The 23,538-nt window shown below is 46.6% G+C and overlaps 2 protein-coding genes across 7 annotated transcripts in view; one reads left to right on the forward strand and one right to left on the reverse strand.

Moving 5' to 3' along the window:
• Nucleotides 1–8,984, reverse strand: part of IGFBP7 (insulin like growth factor binding protein 7) — a 15,438-nt gene extending 6,454 nt beyond the window's left edge. For both annotated transcript variants that reach the window (XM_053974887.1, XM_053974888.1), the window contains exon 1: nt 8,495–8,984. In XM_053974887.1, the coding sequence (XP_053830862.1) occupies nt 8,495–8,975 (481 nt within the window). In that variant the 5' untranslated portion in view covers nt 8,976–8,984. The remainder of the gene's footprint in view (nt 1–8,494) is intronic.
• LOC128805894 (probable E3 ubiquitin-protein ligase HERC4) overlaps nt 7,914–23,538 on the forward strand; it is a 24,860-nt gene continuing 9,235 nt past the window's right edge. The window contains exons 1-16 of one of the 5 annotated variants that reach the window (XM_053974880.1): nt 7,914–8,336; nt 12,086–12,308; nt 13,101–13,552; nt 14,226–14,302; nt 14,842–15,063; nt 15,805–15,896; nt 16,502–16,632; nt 17,457–17,605; nt 17,918–17,997; nt 18,289–18,398; nt 19,506–19,565; nt 20,117–20,219; nt 20,374–20,557; nt 20,876–21,057; nt 22,124–22,219; nt 23,395–23,496. In XM_053974880.1, coding sequence (XP_053830855.1) covers nt 13,386–13,552; nt 14,226–14,302; nt 14,842–15,063; nt 15,805–15,896; nt 16,502–16,632; nt 17,457–17,605; nt 17,918–17,997; nt 18,289–18,398; nt 19,506–19,565; nt 20,117–20,219; nt 20,374–20,557; nt 20,876–21,057; nt 22,124–22,219; nt 23,395–23,496 — 1,755 coding nt within the window. In that variant the 5' untranslated portion in view covers nt 7,914–8,336; nt 12,086–12,308; nt 13,101–13,385. Of the gene's footprint in view, nt 8,337–9,113; nt 9,448–12,085; nt 12,309–12,433; nt 12,484–13,100; nt 13,553–14,225; nt 14,303–14,841; nt 15,064–15,804; nt 15,897–16,501; nt 16,633–17,456; nt 17,606–17,917; nt 17,998–18,288; nt 18,399–19,505; nt 19,566–20,116; nt 20,220–20,373; nt 20,558–20,875; nt 21,058–22,123; nt 22,220–23,394; nt 23,497–23,538 lie in introns of those variants that run through there. The other 4 variants (XM_053974879.1, XM_053974882.1, XM_053974883.1 and 1 more) reach the window with 4 other exon arrangements.

Raw genomic sequence — 23,538 nt, forward strand, 5'->3', positions numbered from 1 at the left:
GGCCAAGAAGTCATCACATTTAAAATCAAATCACAACTGGCCACAGCAGTAGCTAAACTCTAACCACAGTGACCTGACACCCAGATGCATGGCAGTCACCCTGCTTGCTGCCTGTGCTGGTCCCACTCATGCTCAGCCCTCAAAGTGGACAGAGATGGACAGATGATATGGCAACTTGACACAGCAGGAGAGGCAGAGGATGGCAGAGCCTTGCATGCACTTCAGAAGATGTGAGGACATTCTCTCCTCCAAGTGCCCCTCTTGCTTCAGGAGTTCTTGTGAAGGGAGCAAAGCTGGGACCGGAAACAAGCCCACATGTACAGAGCAGATGTCTTGATTCTTGCCAGCAAGGAGTCCCCCTGCCTTCATCCTACAGCATGCACCTCAGAGGCCTTGCTGCTCTACTGGCAGCACTGCCCACAGAGGGGATGGTTTCTCCCTCAGCTTCCTTCAGGCTGAAGACCTAAGAGCTGCACCTGCCCAAAAATATGGTCACCGCCATCAAGATGGCTGAGTGGTCCCCACTGTCCTGCCAGGAACACTGTGGATTGTACAGATGCTTCCTGACTGCACGTGAGCCCCTTAACCAAGATGACAGCCCAGGCTTTTGATGGAGATCAGCTGCTCTCCACAAGCACTTCGAGCATTTCCTCTGTGCTCTGCCCATTGTTTGTAAAACAAATAGCTCTCCCTGGCCCAGGAAGGCGCTTCTCACAGAGCCCCAGAGCTCATTTACCCTGGGACAGAGGCTGAAAACACTTTTTCTGCAGCTTGCAGGGAACTGACTGCCTGTGTTATGTCAAAAATAGCAGCTGGAAAGGAGTTCCCATTGTTATATGTAGTTGCTTTTCTGCCACAGCAATGTGCACAGCAGAGCCTCCGGCATCCTCAATGAGGATATTATTTGGCATCTCTTCCTGACACCCCTCCTACACCAGGCACCCCTTCTGTGCCCAGCCTCAGCTGGCTGAGACCTGGCATCTCCCAGCCCACCCACTTGTCCCTCACTGATTCCTGGATGGTCACTCACAGCTGAGGGTTAGTGGCTCCTCACCAATCTTCTTTTGCTGTTCACACACACAATCAAATAAAAACCACACAGCAAGCAGAGCAGTAACTTTTTGCTAAAAACAAGGGGCCTACAGGTATGTGACTAAAGGCAAAATTCAGCTGGACATTAAGCACCGTGGGCTATGTTCTGGTGCTTGGGAGTCCGTGGATGCCCAGACCATGGACACATAAAGGCTGAAGCTCACGTGGGTGTCAGCCTGGCTCCCAGGCAGCCCTCCTGCTCACTGCACTGCCCTGCCACAGCCTCAGGTCACACACAGGCTGGGAACAGTCCCCGAGAGGACAAGCCCAAGCAAAAGCTGAACATTGTTCATTCTCACAAGCTATTGCAAGTCTGAAAATAAACCCACTCCACCAAAGTGCTGGTAAAGTACTTTCCCTTCAAAATTACTTTATATGGAAAAAGGGAAACCTTCCATAAGCAACATCCAGTCATGTTAGCTGGTATGGCCCCAGCTGCTTCCCTCCCAGGTCAGTGCCCTGTGAGAGGCAGCAGCAGATGGGAAATGCAGGCAGCTCCCAGCCTTCCCCACTCCCAAAGTCGCTTACAGCTTTCTGGCAGATGTATAAGCCTCCTCTGTTACCGCCTTCTGAAGGCATTTCTTGTCCTCCTGTAGCCTGTCTTTGAAGAGACTAAGGAGTCACAGAAGGAAGCATGTGTTGGATGCTGTGTCTGTTTGGCATCCCCCTCAGACTTCAGCAGGCCCTGGAAAGGCTGCGAACATGAACACAACTTTGCCCCAAGCCCTGCACACTTGAGCCTGAGTCAGGTCAGTGACAAGAGCCCTGGGCCACCATCACTGTGCCATGGAGCAGCTCCTACTTTCCACAGCACTGGGCTCAGCATGGTGCACACCACTGCCACTGGAAATCCCTGCCCTGCTGTTTTATCGTGGTTTGGGAACGCTGCCTTCAGAGACCTTGTGCATGACCTTCGTACTGTAGAATCATAGAATGGTGTGGGTTGAAAGGGACCTTAAAGGTCATCTACTTCCATGAGCTAAAGCCTGGAAAGAATGTGAAAACAAAGACAGAAAAAAGGCATGGCAGTATTTATGCATGAAAAATCAAGCAGGGCTCTCAAAAATCCAACCTGATTAGACTTGTTACATGGTAATCTCCTATTTAGTTCTAACCTCAGTCAACCTCAGCCCAACAAAGGATTGAACACATTCTTTAAAACACAGCATGCCTATCCAGCAATAGAAAAAACAAACACAGGGTGGAATTTGCTGATCAGTAGTCATTCCTTCCTAGTGAATTTGGGTATGCTGTGATGATTGAGAATGAAGACACAGGTGAAATACAGGATCCTCCTGAGCAGTGAAGGTTTTGCATAGTCCCTGGCACACTGTTGCTCTCTAGGACTCTGACAAGTAATATATTAAACAACTTCCATAGTAGCTTTTAGCACAGTAACCATAAAAACTGAAGCTCAAATGAACCAAAACCTTTTCAAATAGTGGAATGCCTTTTAAGTAGGAATTTATGACCTGTGCTACAACAGTGGAAGCCCCCAAAGTTACACATGAATTTTAAATCACCAGTATTTTTGAATACTGACAGCAATGAACAGCAGTATTGAGGAGTCAGTCATGAAACACAACAGAGACCAGGAAGGCTGGATGTGTTTTTATAAAGGAATTGTTAAATATTCAAGAGCCAACTGTCCCCAAGTGTAGAAAGACCAGGGGAAAAGACCAGCCTCATTAAACAGACAACTTAGGCTGGAATTCAAGGGAAAAAAAAGGAAGATCTATCATCTCTGGATGAAGGGTCAGGTAATGTGGGAGGACTATAAGGATGTTGTGATGTCACGCAGGGAGAAAATTAGAAAGGGCAAAGCCCAACTAGAACTGGATTTGGCTGCTACAGTTAAAGACAACAAAAAAAGTTTCTATAAATACATTGCCAGCAAAAGGAGGGTCAAGGAGTGTCTCCATCATTGGTTGAATGCAGAGGGTAGTGTAGTGTCAGGGGATGAGAAAAAGTCAGAGGCACTTAATGCCTTCTTTCTCTTAAATATCAAGACCAATTGTCCTCAAGATACCCAGCACTCAGAGCTGAAGTTGGTGAAGTTGGGAGATAAGCGAAGCCCCCATAATCCATGAGGAAATGATTAATGATCTGTGCCAGTTGGACACTCACAAGTCTGTGGGCCCTGATAGGATCCACCCCACAGTGCTCTGCCACAGACTTTCAGGATGCAGCACAAAAATGCTGGAAAGATCTACCTACAAATGCAACATTTTCCTTTGCAGTGGAAGCCAGCAGGTAGCAGGCCACTGCTGCAAGACCCCTGCTACCACCTGATGAAGAAACTCAAACCAAATTTCCAGGAGAATCAGGGAACTCGGTTCATTTCCAACCAAGACAACTTAGAAAAAACTTTTCTAAATCTTTCCCTAGCAAAGACAAAACCACTCATGAAATGTGTATATTCTTCTAAGACCCTTAAAATCCAGAAAAGGGTGAATGGGAGGAAAGAACTAAAGCAATCTGAGCCTCTTGTTAACAAATCTAGAAGAATTTCTTGCAAAATATGCCTGGCTATGAACTATGTTTTGTGGTGTCTAGAGTTGGGGGCCCTTGTACTTAAGGCAGCTGTATCAGGAGAAGATGAGCTAATCTCAGTGATAACAGCAGTCTGCCATTTCCCACAAGCTTTTTTTTCCCAAACTCCTGTTTTTGCTCTACTCTGGTAGTGGATAAAAAAAATAAAACAAGCCACCCACAAAACTATGATATTTCTGGCAAAGCCTCAACAGCTGAATTTGGATGGAATGAGCCAACAGATGTGATTCATGTTTCTTGTTTTGAAGTTGACCTGTGGGAACTTGGCACTTCTTTGTTTGCAGCACAGATGAACCTTTATGGAACAGTGAAGCATCAGCAAAGCAAAACCACTGATGGGGTAAATTGGCAGGAATTTGGAGGGGCGATATATCTGTCCCTGGGACTGCCAGTCTCCACAAGAGCCTGGCAGTCACAATCCCACATCCATCAGCCTGTTTTTTTAAACCCTGTGGACAGCCAAGAAGCCTCACACCCACCTTCTTCTGTGCCCCAGAGCTGGTGTGTGGCACCTTAGCAAAAATCCCCTTCCATGAGGGAGGCTGTCTGGGCTTCTGGGAAGGCAAAAAGATACCTCTCTGAGAGGACAGCATAGCTCCAATGATTGGGATCTCCTTGCTGGTGAGATTTAGACAAGTTTAATGCTGGTTACAGTCACTTGTAAAAGAATCTCTTCTGGTTCTGCTGTTCATCTGTGGGAAGGATCCTGTGAGACCCCATAGTCATAAGGAAAAGCCCTGCATGTCCCCAGTGCTGGAAAAACACTTTCATGGAGCCACAGAGTTTTAAACCACAATCAGATGAAGAGAAATAAAGCAGACTGCTTGGCAAGCCAGCAAATTTACCCTTCACACAAAAAGGCTCTGAGTTTCTACCCCCAGGAGGTCTTTGTAGGTAGGTAAAAAGCAGCACCAGTTGCCCTGAGAGTGAAACATTGTCCTCTGAAGTCTGCTGAGAGCTGCTTTGTGGTACACTGCATTTGAGCAAGTATAAGAGTTTGGCTTTTACCAAGAGAGAAGGGAGCATAACACAAAGAGAAAGTCTTGACTGACAACAGCAAAACAACCTGGACACACCAACCCTGTTGGAACAAGCATTAGGAACTTAAAACCATATAAAGAAGCAACTTTGGCAGTATTTCCAGCAGTCACATCTCTCAAAGTAGGTATTTGCTGGCAGCTAATAATAAGAAAGACTCAGGGGTATTTGTCCCTTGCTGCACTGGTTAGGCAACAAGTCAGTGCCTGGTATTTTTCTGCTCAGAAATCATCATCAGGAATCCTGATAGCTTCTTTTTATGGGGGTTGGTGCTTTGAGGTTAATTTTCTGCCTGGCTTGAGCTGAGCCATGCAACCCTAATTCTTTATGCCAGCTGGCTTTGCATGGCAGTCGGGACCACAGTCCTCCTGCCCCAGGTCCTAGCTGGCTGCAAACAGCCTCAGTGTGTGCACTGCAAATTGAATTTCGGACTACATTCCTGAAGCCACCAACTCCTTAAGAGGCACTTCTGAAGATCTGTGCACAGCTGTGTGACAGCAGTGACAGAGGGCAGCTTCCCAGCTGTTAGAGCAGCCTCCCCTCCTGCCAAGGGGGCCACCAGAGGAGGCACCTCAGACCACCTGTACCTACCCCACCAGCAGGCTTCTGCTTTGTGTCTGGACCTGCCCTGCTGCAAGACCTGGAGGCAGACGTGAGCTGCATTTTCATAGGCAGAGAGCAGACAATCTGTTTAAAGGCAATGTTGGAAAGCAGATGGAAAACCTCACAGCATCCACCTCCTGCATCCTCAGTGCTGTGATTAGCTACACAGAGGCTGCTGGGACACACAGGTAGAGATGGGATGTGAATAATGGTGCCCTGAGCAGGACAAACCCAGGGCCAGCTCTGAGTGCAAGTGTGAGGGCAAAGCACGAGCCCAGCCAGTAGGGAGCACCATGGCATCACTGCCTGCTCCCCCAGAGCAAAAAGACAGGCAGCTTTTTCTGCTGGCACAGCACCAAGAGCAGCCAGGCAGCTTCAAGGAGCCAGCAATCAAGTAGGATGCCTTTCTCTAGATATCCCCAACAGTCCTGCCCACATAAAACCCACTCCAGAGAGGACCAGCTGGATGTCTCCATTTGCCAAGTGCAGGTAGAGCAAGGGTTATTTCCATCCTTTCAAACTCTTCTCAACTGTGTCTCCCTTTGCCCTCCAGCAGGAAGTTTTGGCTGCTGCAGAATTACCTTTTTATGCATGGCTTCATGATTTCTGTAAAAAACACAGACATCACATCTGAGAGGTCTGGGAAACAATCAAGGACAAGGTCAAGGCAAATTCTGCAGGGCTGAGAACGTGCTCATTCCTTTTGCTATTTAATATCAAAGAAAGATCCAACAGGATGTGCAAAACAAGTCTTCCCCCTCCAGCTCCATCTGAACAAAAAATTTTTTTTAAATCCCAAGAGCAAACAAACACAGTTAGGACCCACTACTGAAAACATGTTTCTGGATCTCTTCTTAGATACTATCTTGAAAGGCTGCTCTCTCTTGGATGGAAAGGACGTGTGAGGGCATGCAGACACCTCAGAGCCCATCTATCACAAGCAGGAAGCCCAAGTGCTCTGTCACCCAAGAACTATCACAAAAATGACTGATCCTGCCTGTTTGTGGTCTCCCTGTGCTGGATCCCACCCTAGATAGTGCCTTAAGGAGATTGCATCTGTTTGTGATTGGAAATGGCAAAAACCAGAACTTCCACTATCTGACTACCACAGTATTCAGGTCCTTCTAGAAACCTAGAAAAGTGCCATCTCCTATCCGTAAAGATACTGGAAAAGGCTCTATCTTGTCAGGCTGATGGGATGGATGTTCTCTCTTGTCAGTGTTTCAAAATCCATGTGAAGATTACAACTGCCCACCCTTCCCACCCAATGCTCCTAACTGCCTGGAGTCTCTGAGGGATAGAGAAATACTTCCAGCTGTCTAGCAGAGTTGTTCGATGAGTCCTTGCCTCTGCTGCAAGCCACAGAGCAGTGCATATCACCAGAAGGCCCATGGCATAAGGAAGGTTCATGCAGCTCAGGGAAATCTCTGAAGGGTCAGCTGTGACACCACTGCTGAGCAGCCCATATCCATCCTGCTCCCTTCCCTGACATGCTGGGTCAGAGCTCTCCCAGCAGCAGAAGCCAAAAGAAGAATGGGTCCCCTGAATGATGGAGGACAGAACATTTTGCCAGTTGCTTTGCACCACATGCTTCAGTGAAATTCTTGAACAGGTAACATCCTGCAAAGGTGTCTTGCTGCAGATCTGCACACCTGAAGAGACCTTCTCCACGGAAGGGATGCAGTTTGTGCATGGAATGGCTGTCCCACTCTGAGACCTTTCCTCAGCTAAGCTGCTGCTGTGAGGATCAGAGGACAGAAAATTCTTGTGGGACCTGTTGGAGGCTGGCAGGTCAGTGGCCTTCCATAACCCCTGCCAGTGGTTCATGTTTACATTGACCTCATCAAATTCTGTCTCCATAATCTGGATCAAAGCCCCACCAGGTCAAACCAGCATCCAGTCTGGGACAGACACCAGGAAGTGCAGCCAAGGGTTGGGACAGTATCTTAGAAGTATCAATACCTGTTTTGCAATGAACTCTCATATTACTTTGGGCAAGACAAGTGAGAACACAGCCTTCTTCTCAAGTGCACACTTGAAGCATGACATTTTTCAAACCCACTGCTCACTTGCCTGGGCTGGCAGAGCCAAGAAGCGGCACACATTTTAGGACTCCTGACTCTTTCCTCCTGGGCAGGAAAGGCTCTTTCCAAATACTAGACACAGGCACAGACTGAGGCCATTCTCATCTCATTCCACATTGCCCCGAAGGCTGAAATTCCTTCCCTCCAAGAGTTAATACTGTACCACACTGTTTCTGGCTAATATGTAAGCCTAATGTTTTGGACAAGGTTTGTGAAAAGCCACACAAGGCATTTAATGGGCAACATCAAAGCATATAACTCAATCCTCACCCAGTCTTTCATGCCTGCCTTGGGAGTTTCAGAAACATTTTTTTTCAAAATATTTGGCCTCAGTTATGAGAAGCAAGAGAAAGAGGAGGTGGAGGTTGTGACCTGCAGATACTGTGTTTATGAGAACACTCCTCCTCCAAAACAGCATTGGCGCTGCAATCTTGTCCATGAGATGTTTAGTATATGGTTTGCATGCTATGTTTTACTCCTCCCTTCCGCCCAGCAAAAACTACTCTCAGAGGCCAGACCTTCTAGTAGAGGCTCTACAGCAGAACAATTTCTTCCTTGAGCACCATCCCTAAGACAAAGCTTGGGATGAATCAAGCTCCTGGTCGAAAATGCTGCAAGTGCAAACTACTACGTGCAGCTCACAGGAAAGTCACTGTTTGTTTTCATTTCAAACCAGAGCAAGCCAGTGAATGCTGGCTCTTAATTTCTGTGGCTTTCGCATCCATTTAATCATTTCCTTTCCTCTCTGCTTGCAACCATCCTGGACAGAACACCCCTGACTAGCTCACCCTTTTTGTTCCATCTCACAGCAGCCCAAATTGCAAGCTTCAGGCAAAGTATGAAAATGAGGGCGTGTAGTTCCAGCGCCGCAACAGTGAGTGCCCAAGTTCCTCTGCGTTTCTGCTCCGAAGAGTTACTCCAAGTTTAGGCAGCGCCATCCGACTGGGACTCTCCAGTCCATTTAAGGTGGGTCTGAAATCACGTCCATTTTACAAAGAAGCGCCCCGGTGGGATAAATCGGCAGGAGGAGCACTCGGGAGGCGCGGCGTTTGCCCCGTGAAACCGGGCAGCAGAGCGGACATCCCCCGTCCCGCACCCCGCCCGCCCCGCTCCGTGCCCCGCACCTTGCTCGCATGCTCCCTTGCTGCGCTGGCTGATGGCGGGCTCGCCGCGGCTCTGTGCGCGCAGGCTGGCGGCGCGGAGCTGGCAGCCGCTGCCGTACGTGAGCCCGTCGCTGCCGCACACCGGGTAGCGGCTCTTGCAGAGGCACACGCCGGGCGGGCCGGCGGCGGGGGGAACCGGGCCGCCCTTCGCCTTGCGGCGCTGGCGGCTCTTCACGCACTCGAGGCCGGGGCCGCAGCGTCCCCCCGCAGCGCCGCCGCCGCCGCACGCCTCGCCCTCGCCGCGCCCGCACTGCCAGCAGCAGCCGCAGGCGTCCCGCACCCGGCCCAGCGGACAGCCCCGCGCCGGCAGCGCCGGGCACCGCGCCGGATCGCAGGGCCCGCAGCCCCCCGCCGCCGCCGCCGCCGCCGTGCCCGGGGCGGGCACTGCCAGCGCCGCCAGCAGCAGCGGCAGAAGCAGCAGCGGTATCGCGGAGGGCGGCATGGCGGCACGGCGCCGCCCGCCCGCGGCAGCCGCTTAAGCCGCGGCGGGGAAACCCCTCCCCGGCGGCGCCGCCCCGGTCACGGCCACGGTCACGGCCACGGCAGCGGGGCGTTGCCGCCATCCCGCGGCCGCCGGACGCTCCGCGCCGCCGGCTGAGTCCCGCACTCAGCTCCGGCATCGCGTCTGTTCCCCCTTCTACTTCCAGGAGGAAGAGACCCGTGGGAGCCGGCTGATAGCCGGCTGAACACGAGCCACCTGTACTCAGGGGCCAAGAAGGACGATGGCATCCTGGTCTGGGTCAGTAAGTGTGGCCAGTAGGATCAGGGAAGAGATTGTCCCCCTGTACTCGGCACCTGGATTGCTGTGTTCAGTTCTGGGCCCCTGACTACAAGAAGGACATTGAGGTGCTGGAGCATGTCCAGAGAAGAGCAACAAGGCTCGTGAAAAGTCTATCGAGAGCATGTCTTATGAGGTGGGTTTGTTTAGAAGGTTCAGAGAGCACCTCATCGCTCTCTACAACTCCCTGAAAGAAGGCTGTAGTGAGGTGGGGGATCTATCTCTTCTGCCGTGCCTGCAGTGAGACAATGAGAGGAAAAGGCTTTAAGGTGAGGCATAGGAAATTCAGACTAGATATTGAAACATCTTTCACTGTTAGGGTGGTGACGCACTGGAATTGGTTGCCCTGGGAGCTGGTGGAGTCACCATCCCTGGAAGTGTTTAAAAGGCATCTGGAACTGGTGCTGGGTGATGATTTAGTGCTTTAGGGGTTACAGTGGTGGTGTTGGGTGAATGGTTGAACTTGATGATCTTAAAGGTCTCTTCCAGCCTTGATGATTCTGTGATTCTTGCCACTCACCCATGCTCAGCTCACAGCCACTGGCTGTGGGGGGCTGCAGAGGTGCTGGTGAGCCTGTCAGGTTTCTTCAGGAGTGGAGGCAAGGAAGAAAAGTAGAGCTGTCTGGTTTCTCCTGTCCATTCTTGGGACAATATTGCTTTCTGCTGCCTTCTTTTACCTGAGCTTGTGGCTCCTGTCCTGGAATGGCTCCTGAACAGTCACCAGTTTCTGCTGGTGGCAACAGCCCCCTGAACAGTCTCAGGAGGGGGGCTGTTGCCACCAGCAGAAACTGGGAATATTCCTCAGGCAGCACTGGGCAATGTTGCTGTCAAAACAGTGTCCTGAAAGTGCCAAACCTAAAGCACCATGGTGCTGATAAACCCCTCAGGCAGAGGGGCAGCAGCACAGCACATTCCCTGACCTCATGCCTGCTTGTGCCTGTGGGAGCTGCCATCTCCTGCAGGGCAGTCCAGGCCAAGACGATGTTCAGTTTGGTTCTGCCAGGGCCTGCGCAGTGGGTGCTGCTTTGGCACTCCAGGGAGGAGAAGGACAGAGGTAGTTGGTGTCCCACGCTGTGGTACTGAGGGATTTGGCACTGTCTGGTTTCGGTTGCCAGTGGCTGAGCCCTGCTGGGTAGCCCCCAGGTCACTGTGTTCCTTCCCATGGAGAGAGCAGCTGGAGCTGTGACTCAGGCCAGCTGAGAGGGGCTGCAAGTTCCCTTTGCTCCCAAATCTGCTCTGGAGGCATTGACCCACTCATGCTGCTGACACTGTGGGAACAGGCTCCCACCACATGCTTCCTTGGCTCTCTGGGGCTCAGCATGAGACATTCCTCCATTTCTCCTGGGAACCCTGGTATCTGCATATATGTCCTTGGGTTTCGCCATTCCTCTCACTCTGGAAGTGCTCTGTGCTGTTCTCCTGGGAGAAGGGCTGCCCTCATAAGCAAGCAGTACCACAGACTTGAGGAGTTTTACACATTTTGGTTGTTGCTGTGCTGTGTTTTGCTTTGGTTTGGATTTTATGGGCAATTCACTAAAGGACTGATGGAAAGGAGTGAAATGTACAGATGGACACATCTACCAGTTCTAGCTGCAAAAATCATTTTGCACAGTTCACCTCTTTTTGCTGTCTTCTGCCAGTTGCCACACATCTCCTTCACATGCCCCTAGATTCCTGTTCATCAGAGTATCACGAGCCCAGATACTCTTGGGCAGAAAACCAGAGTTTAATGAACCTGCTTACCAGAGCGAGCCTTTCTGACATGAAATCACTGTCAGTAGTCCACTTGGAGGGAGGAATAGTGTAGCTCTGAAAAGATGACATCAACACATTTCCTTTCCTTTCTTCCTCTCGAATCTCTTTCTTTCCATGCCAGGCAGGAGGCAGTGCCTGGAGCAGTTTTTCCTCAGAGGGAGGAGTTCATGCTTCGGTACAGAAGGACCTCTAGTGTCCCTTCCCAGCTGATGCTTTGGCATCCCTGCTCTAGCTCGGTATTTCTTGATCTCGAGACTTTCCTGCATACTGTGGAAGGAGATATGATCCTCAAAGTGCGTGTAGGGAAATGGCTGGGAGAGATAAGGCTGGGGTGCTCCTCCCTGGGCAGAAGTCACTTACTGTATGCTGCAGCCTCACCTTCTATGGCTCCTCCACATCCTTTTTTCTTCACCTCAGGGACCTCCGGGTGCCTCTTTGTGCACCACAGGCTGCTCCATTTAAATGCATTACACTAGATGCTCCTGCTGTCTCAGTAATGAATTTTCCACTGAATTTCAGTGAACATCAGTGTAAATCTGTAGATTCATGTTGTCTTTCTTGGGACTGTTGTAGAGCGCCCTACCAAAATTTCTTCTTAGTATTCAGCAGCATAAACTTCTCATAAACAGACTGAATTTAATCCATCAGTGGCAGCTATTATGAATACAACAAAAGTGATCTTATGTGTTTTGATCTGTTTCATCATTCACACAGGTATCCCTTATTTCATCACCAAGATTATCCTGCATGCATCACTCCAGTGAGACAATGTGGGAGGTGAGGCAGGCAGGGTGGTCTTTCTGGGATGGAGGAAGGTCACAGGGTCTTTGGAGGTGAGGGAGATTTAGCAGAGACTATGTGAGAATGGAAGCAGATGGCTTTTAGATGCTGATGTATTTCCAAATCGAGCGTTTCACTTGCGGTTTGACTTCCCCCAGCCAAGCAGCCCCTCCGGGTTAATGTGGGCTCTTAGCTGGGATACAGCTGAGCAGCAGAGGATATCTCTCGACTCTCCACAGGATGGACACGGGCGGGTCACTCTCCGAAGTGAATAATAAAGTCAATAGGCGCATTCTGCACATGGAAGACCCCGACATCCCTCCACCGCCTTCTGCTTTGCCCTCTCCTCCCACCCGGGCAGCAGCAGCTCCGCAGGCTGAGGATAGCCGGGAACCCACCGGAGCCTACTAGCCCACGCCTTTTCATCGCAGGAGTCAGAGTTTCCCAGCTCTGGGCTCTCAGGTATCGGGAATCCCTCCCGCTGCTCCTCCCGCTGCCGCAGGCCCTGATCAGTTTCGGTTTCCATTTCCCCGGCGCTGCGTTCCTGGCGCTGCCCGGGCACTCCCGAGCTGTCGGCGGGAGAGAGGGATGGCGGAGGGACGGCGGCGGCAGCGGGGCCGGAGGTGCGGCAGGGGAGGTACGGACTGGCAGGAGCGGCGCGGTCGGGAGGACTCTGGGAGCCCCCCGGGGATGGGTCCGCGAGTGGGTGAGGACGGGTCCGTGCAGGTGGAACCGCTGAAACTGCAACAATCTGCTGTACGGCCCCTCGGGGACGGGGCGTGAGAGGCTTAAACGTGTCCCAGTGCGCAGCACTCGAAGCGGCGGGACTGGAAGGAGGGAGAACGTCCTGGGGAATAGACAGGGATTTTCCTCGCTAGTTCCATGTCTGATGTGTGAGAAGGGTGGGCAGCTAGTCTCTAGAGGTATTAGGTAAATTAGGGAAGGCTTTGCTGATGACCGCCTTTCACTCTTGGGCATCCTGGGTCTCAGGCACTTGTGCTGGAGCAGAGGTACATGCGACTAACTGAGTCCCTGGTGCCTCTAGGTCGGGAGAGCATCTGCAGCCCCTCAGCTGTAGACAAGGAGGTACTTTTTTCTGCTGTAAAGAGGCAATGAGTGAATTTTCCATCATTGCTTCTCCAGCACCTTGTAAAGTGCTTGACTTGAAGGCGTTCCTATCCCCAAGACTGCGACAAGTCTGGGGTGGCCAGTTGCCTCAGGAAGTGCTTTGTCTCTGTCAGACACTCTCCACAGGTGTACAAGAGCAACAGACTGTGCTTCTGCTGATGTTTCACTGATTGTCTTGTGAGCTGGTGGCACAGCAGCCTAAGAGATGGAGAAAGGTCCTTTAGTGTAGAGTCATCCAGCATGAAACAAACAGTGGGTAGGCAGAACACTGAAACCCTAAGGGGCCTGAGAAAATAAGTTGCACACACTTTTCTCACTGTCTCCTGAGAAGCTGAAGCTCTTGCTGAAAGCAGTAGCACACTGAGACTTTGGGAAAGGGGCCAAAATGGTTACGGTTCCAGCTCCCATAGCATGACCGTCATGTCTGTCTGTGTGTGTCCTGCAGAGCGCACACAGTTGCAGAGGAATGAGGAGGTGTGCTGCTCAAACCATGATGAAACGCATAAGCTCATTCTCTCCCCTAACGGGAAACTTTCTGAACACTGGGCTAAAGCTTCAGCAAACTGCCCCAAGACAAGGTAAGAAGCTCTCACAGAGTGAAGGTATGGATGGCAATGGTCAGAAAATGCAGCCTGCTTTTGCCCAAGGTAACATCCAAGAGTTTGAGGCATGTTCCTGTTGTAGAGAGAGAACTGGAACACATACCTTCCTAGTATTATCTCCTTTTTTAACTCAGCCAGAAGTGCACAGATTTTGAGGATGATACCAAGATCTGAGCTGCTTGGGATGCACATGAGACAGGTTTGTCTCAAACTTAGTAAGGGTCAGTAGAACATACCAGAGCAATGCAGATGCCTTGCAAATCACCCCTGGCTTGGGAAAACCGCAGGTTGAAAGACACAAGCACGTCTGAACCTTACCACCTTCTGATGAAACTGTCAAGGTAACCATCATCTACAAATGGCCCAGCAGTTTGCTGTGTGATATTTCTTGCCCAGGGCAGGATAACAGAATCAGGCCGAGCATGGTTCTTTTCCAGCTTCTCGTGGGGCAAACCACAGTGAAATCAGTTAGCCCTGCTACAGCAGGTCAGCATAAGAGAAGGGTGAATCACCTTACAAGTGACGTATATTTTTCCACATATTTCCTGCTAAAAGTTATAGGGCTTGGTGAGCAGATGATCTTTATCCTTTACTTTGTCTCACAGCACAGCATCTATTTATTTTGATTTTTGTTTCCTTATTTTTGTAGGCTGGTGAAAGAACTGGGAAACCGAAATATTGTTCAAATAGCATGTGGGGACCAGCATGCCATGGCACTATCCAGAGGTAGCCTCTTTCAAGAGCACTTTTCCTCCAAACAGGAGTCACGCTTGCTCTGAGAAGGCAGTGTTTGTGCTACTTGGAGTAGCTGGTGACACCATTGTAGAGTAACGAGTAGTTGGGGACACAAAGTGCACTGGCTGTCAGTGCTGCTCCTTCTGCCCAGCACCCAGGGACCTGCATCTCCCTCTGTCTCTCTCCAGTTCCTGAGCACTGCCCCTCCACAAAGGTGCGCTGTGGAGAGCAGATGTGGCTGCCCCACTCTGCAGTCACCAGACCTGCTCATTCTTAAGTTGCAACACCTTTCTGGTAGGGAACTTCTGCAAGTATGACTTTAGGGGCCTTTATTCTTGCTGTGCTGAGTCACATGGCAACTTGGGACTGTCCCAAAGAGGTCAAAAGAAAACAAATTTGGCCACACACGATAGTCTTGCCTTGGAGCTAGGTCCCTGAAAGCAACACTGAGTTTTGCTCCTACTCCCAAAGTGCAAATACTCAAGGTAAGCAGTGAGGCTGAGCCGTTTTCTTTTGTTCTGTGTGTGAAGGGGGTCAGCTCTTCACCTGGGGCCAGAACACCCACGGACAGCTTGGAGTGGGGAGCCAAACCACTCTTACTCCTGAACCACAGCTGGTGGAAAGACTAAAGGGCGTCCCACTTGCTCAAATTGCTGCTGGAGGAGCTCACAGCACCACCGTGTCACTGTCTGGAGCTGTGTACTCCTGGGGAAAGAACAGTTTTGGACAGTTGGGACTTGGAGACACGAAAGGTAAGGAGGGAGAGCACCAGGAGGGTGTATTCCTGGTCAGTGATCTCACCAAATTGCCCCTCAGTATTGTCAAGCTCCTGTGGAGCAGTGGTAGGAGTAAAGTCTTTTGAAGAAAGTATATCTGGATATGTTCTTTGTTTCCTGACCAGGAAAGGCATGCAGGAATGGTGTATTTTGTGGTTGTTTTTCTAGAGAGAACTTGCAATCATTTTATGTGGCTAATTGGATAGTGTGGGCTCTTAAAACCTCTGAGGTCTTACACATCTATTTCCACTGTGTCCTCTCCAGGAAGTCTTGCATGAAGAAATTAATTTTACATTTTTAAATCTTCTTTAATTCTCTGTAAACACAAAGTGAGAGAAGAATTTAAATCACCTCTTATCTTCAAAATTAGAACGTTAGAGAAGAGTTGCCCTAGACAGACAGAACATCTAATCTGAATGTGTTCACACTCTTGAGAATCAGATACTTGGAAGCCAAGTACCATTTGGCAAGCAGATATGGAAGTACTGCATTTTGTTTCAGACCAAAGTAAATGAAAATAAAGTAATATGAAAACCATAGAACATTATGAGAAAGAATATGTTATACTGGAGGGAAAACGACCCAAACCCAAGAAGTAATTACATTAATTGCTGTGAGAGAGGGCTGGAAAACACTTAATCCCCCTGTCTTCTGATTTTTTCTGTATATGAGACCCTCCAATACTCTTTCAATTTAGCAGTATTATCTTTTTTCCAGACAAGGACTGCCCAACATATGTTGGAGCTTTAGGGCACTGGAAGGCTATATTTGTCTCATGTGGGGCAGATCATACTGCAGTTCTCTCCAAGGTGAGTCTGAAATGGAAAGTCAGCATCTGAGACCTCACCTTGTGAGAAAAGATACACTGCTAAAAGAGAGAGAGATGAAGAAAAGAGAAAGCATGGAGAAATTGGGATGGTAATGCCTGCTTCCACCTAAGCCTGAAGATGATCCCCAAGGGATATTACCTAAGCTATTGGGAAAACTGGTCTTTTCTCATATTCCTGTCACCTGCATGCAACTTTTGGTAGGCATATGGTGAATGGGAATCCTGAGGCAAAGAGGTGCAGTTCAACTCCCAGTACTTTATGAAATTTTGTTTTTATAGTACACTGGGGACTTCAGAAGCTGTGAATGACATCTAATTCACTAGGGTTTACTCATACAAGTAAAATTCTTAAGCAACAGGGAGTTAGTCTCAAGAGTTAAATTGCTTTTCTCAGGAGCTAAATTATGTGGATTTTACAGTGTGTGATCTGACTTGATGCAAAGTGAACCCTCCTCATGTTTGAATCAGGGATGTTTTGAATCAAGTCCCACATAATATGTTGTGTTTTGCTGGCCCTCATTCTCAGTTGCGACCGTTTGATTGTTGTTAATAATGCAGTAATCTTGTTTGTTTCTTCATTTCAAGGAGGGGCTGGTGTGCACCTTTGGAGCAGGAGGGTCTGGCCAGCTGGGTCACAACTCTACCCGGAATGAACTCTTGCCTCGTGTGGTGGCTGAGCTGTGGGGAGCAAGGGTTTCACACATTGCCTGTGGCAGGTGGGATGTGTCAATGACTTGTCTTCTAAGGTCAATGCCTTTGGGGAATCACTCAAGAACAGTAGGGAAGGGGGTCACCAAGATGTTCAAATCCCTGTATCACAATAGGTCAGTGCTGTGAGAGTATCCATCCACTGTTCAAGTATAAGCCACCCTCCTCCCAGAGCCCCAGTGAGAGCAGCACCCTCAATCCCTGGTGAGCACTGTGAGAAAGCTGCAAAAACCACCAAAAGTCTTTGGTCTTTTTCTCTTTCAATAAACAATATACTGGGTTTGTACTGTGTTCCAAAGGACAAAGGACTGTTAAAAGCCTGCATCAGGACAGTCACTGAATTCCCAACCAGACTGACATACTGGTAGGTTCTTAATAAGAATTGAAGATCAGTGATAATTACCCAGTTCCACTTTGCCCTCTGGAACTGGGCCAGAAAAAGTCTCCTGACAACTCACCTGGGCTTGGTATCAGGCTCAGCAGCACAGAAGCTGCATGTTTGAAAACGGAAGGGTGTGAAGCAAGCATGGCATAACACTATTTTTGTATGTGGAATCGAGGTAAATCACAAACATTAGAGGGTAGTATAGGAAATCCAAGTCCATATGTGTCTTTATTGCTGAATGTTTATGCAATGAAGAGTTGTAACACTGTGGTTAAAGGGATTCTTTATATGGACTGTCAGGACTTTTTTTAAATACAACCTTCAGGTGTACATTCTGAAAATGTATTTGTAAATTTTATTCTATTTTGCCCTGTGGTTTGACTTTTTTTTTTTTTTTTTTTTTTTTTTTTTTTTTTTTTTTTTTTTTTTTTTTTTTTCCCTGAGCAGACAGTACACCCTGGTCTATGTTTATTCCTTGGACAAATTCTATTTCTTTGGTTCTGGTGATGAAGGACAACTGGAAGATGAGAGGAAACCCAATCAGTTGATACCACTTCCTATCAATTCACCAGTGAATACTGGAAAATCCTGCCAGAGTAATGACCACTGCAGATGTATACAATCTGTACTTGTTTCTTTCATGGAGATGTTTGCTTTCTTGATTTCATGTTTACACTGAAAGGCAAACATTATGTCTCATCCTTGCTTGGCCATCCCAACAAATTCTACCAGGAGTTATTCCATTTGCTGCTTGATTATCATGGGTAATGGCCTCATAGAATCAAACTTTCAACAGATAACTACTATCTGAAGGGTTTTTTATTGTTCCACTTTTGTGCATTTAACTCTCTGAAGATAGTGACTATCTCTTCAAATGTTCCTACAACAATCTTTTTGTTCTTTCACAGAAAAGGGTGCGTCAAAAAAAGGGATTAAAATTACTGCAGGATTACACCAAAGTTTTGTCCGTTGCAAGGAGGGGAACAAGGTATGTGCACATTTGATCATAGCTTCTGATTTTACCACTTTCCACATTACTGCTGGAAACATTTGGATTTCCCGCCGTGCTTGTAGCACATCAGTTTTATATATGTCTATTGCAGTTTTTTCTGTGCTTTACCTACAGACTAACTTGTGTTGCAGTTATATATGTTCTGTGGTTAATGCATCTGGATCATTCTGATGACCCTTAAATTGTTCATAATTAGGCTGAAATCTTCTTGTAATGACTGCATAGAAGAAAAATAATCCCATCTGCTACAATTTAAATTTTGTCAAGGTTATCATGTATTTCACACAGAATTCGTATTTGAATGGAATTGCCACTCTGGAGGATAAAGAAGTGGATGCATGGATTTCTAATTCTAAATGTTGTAGGAGTATAAAAAGGTAAATCAGAAACTTGCTGTTTGGGTTTGTTTGTGGTTTTTTTTTCCCTGATGCATGATTTTCTCTAAAAATTATTATTCTTTGGAGGCTGTTGTAGGAACTATTGTTCAAGAATTTAGCCAAGGCACACTCTTGTACTTTGGCAAAAAGCTGATGAGGAGCTGACAAGTTAAATCAGTGAAAGACCCTGCCTGCAGACCAAGGCTTTGTGCAAAAAGCCTAATGCTGTTGGTGCAGCATACCCAAACTGGGAATGCTGCACCAGCATTTAAAAATTAGTGGTCACTTCTTTAATTACCCATTTTCAAAAGCAATATGTACATACCACTGTGGGATGCCTTACACTTACAGTCTTTCACAGGTTTTATATGGGATGTTATTTTCTTTGGGAAAGTCTGGTTCCAGCTGCTGATTTTGAGCATTTCGAAAGCTTGGCTAACTTGGAACTAAATGTTTCCCTGACCACTTTTAGAACAGTTTGGATCATGTGAAAAGTGGTGTTTGAAAGGGTGGAAGAGTGGATTCTTTCCAGATCTCAGTAGGAAGGGCCTGACAGCAAATTGCTTGATAAAATATATGCTTCAATAAGAACAGAATATATAAGAACAGAATACTGGGAGTTACTAAGTCTGATGTCCCTTCAGGTTCTGGGAACCCAGCTTTTGTGCAGCAGCAAATTGATAGCCTGATGGATTTTCCCTCCATGTGCTACAAAGATCGTGTCCATGGAGGGGATTCTCATCCCTCCCATGTTGCAGTGCCTTTTATTTTGCGTAACAAACAAAAGCAGCTAATGTTCTGACCTGTCAGGAGAAGAATCTCCATGATAACACTCAACAGAATGGAGCACTGGCTGGCATGGGGCAGAACCTAGAGCAGGTTCCCTTACAAGGCCCCAGAGAGCAGAGGTGGCTCACCAAAGATCAGTAACTCCTCAAGTACAATGTCTTCTGCAACACTGACAGAGAAGTGGTGCTAAGAAAAGTTTTCGTATTTTTGGTAAAAGTTTGTGTGGTCAGGTGCAGACACCCTTGTACATGTTTTTTGTTCTTCAGAGTTAAAAACCTGAAGTTGAAAGGACTAACTTTTTGGTTTTTTTACTATCAGGAATATCAGACTGATCTTTTCATCTGAGGCTTGCATCAACGGAAGCTTCCTGGACAAAAGGTAGCATACACTGACTTAGACACATCTAACAGAATATATTGGCTGCTTGTAAACTGTCAAGAAAGTGTTATTTTAGGTCACATATGTAGAAAAGATTTGTTTTATCTGAATTTGCAAGAAGCAAGTCTGTATTTTTCAAAGCTCAAGCTAATATTAAGATTTTTATAGCCCTGGACCTACTGAAATGTGCTAGAGAAGCTCACATTATAGAAGATTATTCTTTAGTGATATTTGGCAGATGATAATATTACCTCCAAGCAATATTACAGATCTTAAAGGATCCTTAATAGCGCCTTCTGGCACTGAAGTTAAAGTCATTTTAGGGTGAAATACAGGAGTCTACCATTAATAGTTCACAGCCACACAAGACAGAAAGGACAGGATGTTAATCAAGTCACAAAACAGTGGCTTGTGTTGTCTATCTTCTTAGAACACATGAAATTATACCCACGGGAGCTGGGGCTGAACTTTCCAAGTATTTTCTGATATTACAGTGCTTCATTATTCAGTAGAAAATTATTTAGTGTTCTTTTTTTTTTATGTTGTGATAGAGACAAACACTTCAAAACTTCCAAAGAAGTCTCAGGTGTAGACATATCAGAAGTGAAACGTTTTTATGGGAAGATCAGTAAAAACCAAACAGTCTACCAAAAGGTAAGGAATTGCTATAAGGTTGCTCACTGCACAGATGCTGAGGAGATTTGGATTTGTGCATGAAACTTAGGAATTTCATGCCAACGTAATTACTTTGGTAAAACATAATTGCATTTTAACCCATGTCTCTTTTTATTTTTTTTTCCCTCTGAAGGTGCAAAAGGAGATTAGGAACTTACTGCCATTGTTGTCTTCCTCTCCCATCTCACCTGAAAATTTCAGAGTCTACTTGATCTTGCCTTTCCTTCTGCAGGGGAAGAATGAAGATTCTATCCTATCTCTGATCCTTCTGGCTGAAGCCATCATGAAGCTCCAGCCAGAGGGCCTGCAAACTCTTGGTAGGGTTTTATGATGGTAGAACTGAATGATTTAAATGCTTGGTCATTTTCTTCTGCAGAACAAGTGTTATTATTACTGATGTAATGTATTCCAGAGCTTGAAATAATTGCTTTTGATAGACATAGAAACATAGGGACTATGCAGCAAGGCACAAGAATTTAAAACATTCTGTTTGAGATTTAATAGTTTTTGTAGTGCAAGTTTAAACTTTTTTTTTTTTTTTCAATTCATTTGATAAAAAGGGAAAAAACAGCTTCATCCACAAATTGCAGTGATCTGTATGTTACCTGTGACCTCACTAGCTGTTTTCTTTACAGAATGCCTATGGTCAAATTTAGAAACATCCATTTTCAAGAAGCTGGTCATTCTGTACCAGAGGGTTTCCCAGAAAATTCTGCTCTCATTTGTCCAGAAGATCATGGCCACGGGTCCAAGCCACCTCTTCAACCTGGACCCAGTTAAAACTGGGCCTCTGCAAATGCTGCAGATGCTTTACCAGGTGAGAAGGTGCTTGGATCCCAATTAGATAGGATGTCTCAATGTAGCCTAGAGTATTTTAATACTTCTCACTTGTTGAATTCTCTGGGTTTGACACTGCTTCAGGCTCTACACCAGCACAGTTTTGAAGAAGTCCTGCTTGAGTTATGCCAAACTGACCCTCTGTAGAAATGAAGAGCTAAAGCATGTTATAGACCCTGGCAGAGGGGAGAATGCTTTCAGTGGTATCAGGAGTGCATCCATTGATGCCTACACAGCTATGGATGTAGTGTCCTTTACGTAACATGCCCATTCCCCTTTCTGCTGGTGAGATCCCTCACCCCAGTAACTGCTCAGAGCATTTAAAAGACAACCTATCTGCTTAGCACATTGTGGCTGCCACAGTAATGCTCTGTGATGCTTTAAGAGCTGGTTAACCTGACAAATTCTCTGGGACAACAGCATTAGAACCGCTTTAGCTGTACATGAACAAGGGAAACAAAGGAAGCAATAACTATGTTCTTCTGGACAACCATACTTTCTCCTGTGAAGATGTTCAAAGTTTATGAAAGTTAAGAGCTCGAGCACAGAGTATAAATCAGAGAGACTTGTTAAATTTTGTTCAGACTTGAATATCCTTTTGGCTGAGAATGCAGAATTGGGCCACAAAGTTTAGACTCTGAAATTTGTATTTATGCAGATAAATAAACTAAAAAATGCAGCAGGCCTACTCCTCTGTAAGTGATTACATGATTTGGAGCTTTAAATGTTCACTGTCCCCCTGCAAATCTCTTTTCCAGGCAAAAATAAGGAACATGAATAGGGAACTGTGGAAACATGAAAGGCACTCCAAGGGAAATACACTTTTTCTGACGGAGTCCTGTTAAGGGATCTTAATTGTAGATGAAAATTGCTTTCCTGCTAGTTTATACATGGCTTTCTAAGACTTCTCACTGTGGAGCACTGTGCTTCTTGAGCACTTTTATTCCATAACCTCTGTGCAGGGTCTCAGAACCCTTTCTGAAGAAAGCCCTGTCAGTCCTGTCCTGCCAGACAGACACAGCTCACTAGTGTGTGTTTCAATGCAGGTGAACTCCAGAACTGGTTTCAGAATACATGAAAGCAACTTCCATGTACATGAAGTGGGAGCGATTATCAACATATGTTCACACTTCAATATAGTAGTAAGTATAAATCTTATCAGCAGTGCAAAACACTTTTTTTTTTTAATTTAAATAATATGTATATATATATATGGAAGTCAACTCGAGAGACTAACCCAGCACATTTCAAAGGCATCTCATTTTCCCTAGTCCTCCAAAGCTTTAAATTATGCAAGCCCTTTACCATCCCAGTGTTCCAGCAGCTACAATAGAGCCTTTCCTGAGATGATCCCTGGTTCTGAGAGTTGGAGCTGCCCTCCAGCATCTTAAGCAGCTCTGTTTGCTTTGAACTAATAATCACTGTGAAATAGCAGCACGAGGGATTGTTGCTATACTTCGTGTTTCTCTGGATTTTATGATGTTTAATTAAGAGAAATATTTTGAGGTGTCTTTAAACTTCTATTTATAAATCCTATTGAGCATGTCAATGTACTTACATCTTAAAACAAAGCTGTGGTAATAAAAAATAATCTGCGGCATTTCTTGACACAGAGTGAAAATTAGCTACCAAATGCAGTCAGTGTCAAAGGAAGCAGCATAAAATGGAAATGTGCATAGTAGGGGTTTCCTTTGGCAAAAAAAAAGTAAGCTTTCATGCAACTTGGCTGGAATTTGTAGGGCAACTGCCTAATTCCTTCATAAGCTTTTGTTTGCTAACATACCAATTTTGTACCAATTAGCCAGAGTGGAGGAGGAAGTTTGAGCAACAGCATAGAATCAAAAGCCAATTAGGATGTTACCTGAAGTTGGTACCTTATCACACTGTAGGTGTAACACTTTAAATTAGATTGTTTTTTAGATCAGTATCTAATTTTGGTATTACACATAATAAACCCATCAGTTTCTAAAAACAATATGCCATAACCTGAGTATCCAGGACATTTTGGTTTAGCTGAATTATGGAAGATACTGTTAAAATCACTCTCTCTCTTTTATTCTAGAGGTACTACTGTAGACAAGTGTCTGCACAGAGAGATTAGATACCTCTCTCTGCTTCTCACTCACTGGAGTGTGTAGGAGCTGTTTTTAGGATGTGAACCTCTGTTACTGCAGTGCTCATGCACTCAAGGTCTCATTTCAGAGACATGGAAGTTTGCCAGGGTACAGACTGGCAGTTCAGTCTGCAGACATGTCCCTGAACTCTGGTTTCACAAGGGAAAATCAGCATGTCTTTTCCTTTCTTCTTGCGCTTTCAGACAGTCCTAGAGAAGCTGAGCAAGTACCCATGTATCTTTGACAGGGAAAACAAGATCAGCGTTCATATTACAGAATGCAAGGCTCTGTCCAAGACCTCTATTGTAAGTGCAGCCAATTTTGTTACCAATCAGAAGAGATAAACA

This window comes from Vidua macroura, chromosome 4 (assembly GCF_024509145.1).
Source record: "Vidua macroura isolate BioBank_ID:100142 chromosome 4, ASM2450914v1, whole genome shotgun sequence".
In the NCBI taxonomy this organism is placed as follows: Eukaryota; Metazoa; Chordata; class Aves; order Passeriformes; family Viduidae; genus Vidua; species Vidua macroura.